This window comes from Glycine soja, chromosome 12, assembly GCF_004193775.1.
Source record: "Glycine soja cultivar W05 chromosome 12, ASM419377v2, whole genome shotgun sequence".
Lineage (NCBI taxonomy): Eukaryota > Viridiplantae > Streptophyta > Magnoliopsida > Fabales > Fabaceae > Glycine > Glycine soja.
The window spans coordinates 11917995-11920160 of record NC_041013.1 but is presented as its reverse complement, the minus strand read 5'-3'; the positions used below and the strand labels follow the sequence as shown (position 1 = coordinate 11920160).

Genomic DNA, 2166 nt, shown 5'->3' with positions numbered 1-2166 from the left:
TTGGGGGCTAGCATAACATCTAGACGTTCTAGGTAAAGAGTGAACAACTAAATTAATTTGTCTGCGTATTAAACTTAAAGAAAAATTGTTAATCAAACGAAACTTGTCGTTACCTAAGGATAAAATAAGAAACCAGCTAAATTGTTGTCCTCCACAAGCTTGAATAAGAGTATTAGTAATATGCTTTTTACGGTACACTTTTTTTAATATACTATTTTTATTTATTGAAATTCTTGAGTTCAATTAATTTAGAAATAAAATCTACCAAATAAAAAAATGAGATCTATATATTTAACTATACTTTTCAGAAATTTCATGCACTCTAATAGGCACCAAAGACTATATGCTATACCACTCCTAAATCTACAATTAAAGCTACGTAGAAAAGCTAATAAAAAAACTTTATATTCAATAGAATGCAAATCTTACATTAAATAATCATTCTAATGGATGACAATTATACATGTGTTATTATATAGTATTTTAGGAAATTAAAATAAAATTAAATAATATCAGAAAAGTAATATCTAAATTATCTGTTTTATAAAAGTTACCTATTGGGGCTTTTTATACCCATCCTATCGCACTCAATAAGAAATAATGTGTGGAAAAAAAAATATAACTAACATTCCTCTAGAAAGAATGAAACAAATATAACAAAGCAGTCCCTGAAAAAGTGAAGTACACCAAATGTGCCAAACAAATAATTTACTATGAAAGGAGGGGACTACAAATATATATCCCCTAGGCCCTAGCAAGGAATCCGGTCAATGAACCATTTAAGAACTTGAATTGGAAGCTTTACAAGATTCACACCCAAATTGGCCAATTCTCCGCAGCCTTTGAAACATGGACACAAGCAACTCAATATTGACCTGCATTGCCATCACCAAAATTCATGTTCAAAAAATGGGAAGCAAAAAAGAAAAAGAGTAATTCACAGTACGAAAAATTTTAAGCTAGAAGAAACTAACAAGAAATTATGGTAAATATGATTATTAATATAGTTACTATAAAAATTAATAAAATTTACTATATAGATAATTTGTGATATAATAACAATGTAAAATTCTTTATTCTGTATATGGATAAGTTATTTTCTCATTTTATATATCAATAACCAATCAGCCAAAGAATATAAACAGTCAAGGAATGGATTAATGATTAATGAATGCAAGTAAGGATATAACCAAAGGAAAATGAAACAGAGAATAAGAACACAGAAGCATAGAAAATTGGATAGAAATTAGAAAATTTTACATACCCAAGAAGCCAGATGATTGCACCCACAGGACACAAAACCAAAGAAACAAAAGCAAAGGGCAATCCAATCACAAAACCCAATGGCCTGCACTCGCAAAATTCGCCTTCCATAATAGTTGTGTCAAGTGTTTCTCTGCGATCTGAATCTGAAGAAGAAGAATGAATAGAAGTGGAGTTGGTTTTGCAGTATATAATAATCCTGATTTCGATGTAATTTCGTTGGAAGACCCACCGTGACGACAACTCCGATGACTTGCTTTTATTCTCACGTTGACCTTCGGTTAGTTTTCTTGATAAAAAAAACACTTTGTGATTCAGGTTAGCGTGCATGATATGATAATATAAGACCCGAAAATATATAAATTCTAGTAGCATATATTATTTGAGAAAAAAGATAACCTATAATCAATTAATCAATAATCATCTATAATAAGAAAAATAGACATAAAAAAATCAATAATCAATCAGTCATTATGAAATAAGATTCCACTACTAAAAAAATGATTTTCTACGTCGATCAAAAACAACATTCAACGATAGTCATTGACCGTCGTAGAATCTAAAGTCGTTGAAATGTCAACTTTCAATGACGGGTAAGAAAAGACCGTCTTATAAAAACGGTAACTTTCTAAGACGGTGCATATGTAAGTACCGTTCTAGAAATAAAGATTATTTTTAATTATTAATATTTTTCTGAATGATATCCCATCAGAAAAAATATGAATAGTAAAAAATAATCTTTATTAACATGATTTTAATTAATATTAATAATTAAAAATGTATGATCATATTAATAAAAGATGACGAATTTAAAAATAAAAAAATTGAAAATAATTAATAATTAAAAATAACTCTTACATGCAACATACATTAATCGACGAATTTAAAAGATGCTCAACCGCA

General features: G+C 28.5%; 1 protein-coding gene across 1 annotated transcript; it reads right to left on the bottom strand.

Annotated features, from left to right (window-relative positions):
* Positions 1–435: 435 nt before the first annotated feature.
* On the bottom strand, positions 436–1534 carry LOC114377992 (signaling peptide TAXIMIN 2-like). The gene is made up of 2 exons (XM_028336485.1): positions 1265–1534; positions 436–875 (listed from the first exon to the last, which is right to left on the bottom strand). Exons 1-2 carry the CDS (start codon positions 1372–1374, stop codon positions 752–754), a joined length of 234 nt encoding a protein of 77 aa, XP_028192286.1. The 5' UTR covers positions 1375–1534; the 3' UTR covers positions 436–751.
* Positions 1535–2166: the final 632 nt, after the last annotated feature.